The sequence below is a fragment of the Palaemon carinicauda genome, chromosome 7 (assembly GCF_036898095.1).
Source record: "Palaemon carinicauda isolate YSFRI2023 chromosome 7, ASM3689809v2, whole genome shotgun sequence".
Classification (NCBI taxonomy): domain Eukaryota; kingdom Metazoa; phylum Arthropoda; class Malacostraca; order Decapoda; family Palaemonidae; genus Palaemon; species Palaemon carinicauda.
In genome coordinates this window covers 3,292,382-3,294,881 of record NC_090731.1, presented here as the reverse complement: position 1 = coordinate 3,294,881, position 2,500 = coordinate 3,292,382, and the positions used below count along the sequence as shown (strand labels likewise).

Below are 2,500 nucleotides of genomic sequence, written 5' to 3'. Positions count from 1 at the left end.
ATAAACGAATTATTTCGATGATAGTAGTTAATCTTGTTTCAGATCGAATTAATGAGATCAAGTCCATATTTCTAAGGAAAACTGTTTCTCTCAGTCACGTGTCTATAATAATCATGAAGGCGCTATCAGGATATTATGTATATCACCAATTTGATTTAGAATATTAATATTATCATTCTGATTTTTCTACACGTTTGCCGCAATGAAATTCGAATTTTGTCCTTTTTTCATTATACATAATCAAGATTTGATAATATATGAATCAGCTTAAACTGTTCTCTTCGTTATAAATGATTGAAAGAAAAATATTCATACTCAAATTCTACGTAAATAACATGCAGCAATAAACTACATTATATTCTCCCTTTCTATTAAAATCTATTTCAATTTTTTGTAAATACTACTTTGAATACTATTAAAAAACATATTTAATACCCATTGGTCTTGCATGTTAATTACTGTTAAGATTATAAATACAATTATAGTTGCCCCAAAGATTCCGGGTTAAGTAAGCCACACCCCCTGATGACGTCATAGCCAATCACGTTGTCACCCGCATTAGCAGCGGTCACAATACAGCATGATTGGCCATGACGTCATCAGGGGTGTGGCTTATTTAGCCCGGCATCACTGCAGCAGCTATAAGATTATAGATACAATTATAGTTGCCCCAAAGATTCCGGGCTAAGTAAGCTCCACCCCCGATGACGTTGTAGTCATTATCGGCTATGACGTCATCAGGGGGTGTGGCTTATTTAGCCCGGCATCACTGCAGCAGCTATAAGATTATAAATACAATTATAGTCGCCCCAAAGATTCCGGGCTAAGTAAGCTCCACCCCCGATGACGTTGTAGTCCTTATCGGCTATGACGTCATCAGGGGTGTGGCTTATTTAGCCCGGCATCACTGCAGCAGCTATAAGATTATAGATACAATTATAGTCGCCCCAAAGATTCCGGGCTAAGTAAGCTCCATCCCCGATGACGTTGTAGTCATTATCGGCTATGACGTCATCAGGGGTGTGGCTTATTTAGCCCGGCATCACTGCAGCAGCTATAAGATTATAGATACAATTATAGTCGCCCCAAAAATTCCGGGCTAAGTAAGCTCCACCCCCGATGACATCATGGTCATGATCGGCTATGACGTCATCTGGGGTGTGGCTTATTTTGCCCAGAATCTCTGCAGCAACTATAAGTAAGTGGATATGGAATTACTGACGGACATGATGACGATAAGGCAAGTGGGGATGTATGTGTGAAAGACATAGTAGCCTAGACGTCGTTTTAGAGTGAAGATCACCTCCAGGCAGGTGAAGTTTCCTGATGAAAGCGAACAAGGAAGAAGAAGAAGAAGAAGAAGAAGAAGAAGAAAAAGAAGAGGGAGGAGGAGGATTTGAAGTGAAAAGGGTGTGAAAAAAGTTATGAATAAATAACCGATAAAATATGATAAATAAGTTTGAGAAAGAAGAAGAAGACGAAGAAGAAGAACAACAACAACAGCAACAAGAAGGAGAAGAAGAAGAAGAAGAAGAAAAAGGAGGCGGATGATTAGAAGCGAAAAGGGTGTGAAAAAATTTATGAATAAATAACCGATTAAAGGTAGTAAAGAAGAAGAAAAATATGAAGAAGTAGGATTTGAAGCGAAGAGGGTGTGAACAAATGTATGAATAAATGACCGATAAGATATAATGTTTTGGAATATTATTTGGGCATTTACAACGTTAATAAAGTCAACAGAAGTTTTTCAGGCAGTAAAGTGAAACGGCGTAAAAAAAATTTATGAATAAATAACCAATGAAAGATAATAGATAAGTTTTAAGAAAATTATTTAAAACGTTGAGAAAGTCAACATAAGTCATTCAGGTTGGAGGAAAATCATATCAAAATGAAGTGAAATAACAAGCATTAGGATTGTTTAAGAATAGAAAATACCAAATTATAGATTCATATAGAAGTTTAAAGAGTAACCACATAGAGTCGTCAGCAGAAGAAGCAGGTACAATCAGCAGGTGACCAGCAGGCAAAGCATTAGCAGGAACAGCAGGAGAGCAGGAAGATTTTTTTTGTTTAGTGTTAGCAGTAGTTAGCAGTAGCGGAAGACCGTCAAAATTCAGCCCAGACATAAAAGTGGGAAGAAGAAAGAAAATACAGGTATTAGTTTAAATTAAAATAATTCGTGTACGTTGTTGACTGTTTTTGGGTGCTGTATTCTGCAATGCATTATTTCATATAAATAAATCTTGTCTTTATAAAACGCATAACTATTAAGTTGTATTATAGATGTGCATGAGTTTATATACACATATTTCATATCTGGATTGGTGGAATGTAACTTTATGATAGAGTATATTTGTATATATATATATATATATATATATGTATATGTAGTATATGCATATTTACACATATTTGTGTGTATCTATGTATGTTTATATATGTATATATACATATATATACAGTATATATATATATATATATATATACATATATGTATATA

The 2,500-nt window shown here is 35.0% G+C and overlaps 1 protein-coding gene across 1 annotated transcript in view; it reads right to left on the bottom strand.

Annotated features, from left to right (window-relative positions):
* LOC137643812 (glycine receptor subunit alpha-2-like) overlaps positions 1-2,500 on the bottom strand; it is a 64,247-nt gene that overhangs the window by 19,637 nt on the left and 42,110 nt on the right. Inside the window, exon 8 of the mRNA XM_068376501.1 lies at positions 1,223-1,323. Coding sequence (XP_068232602.1) covers positions 1,223-1,323 — 101 coding nt within the window. The remainder of the gene's footprint in view (positions 1-1,222; positions 1,324-2,500) is intronic.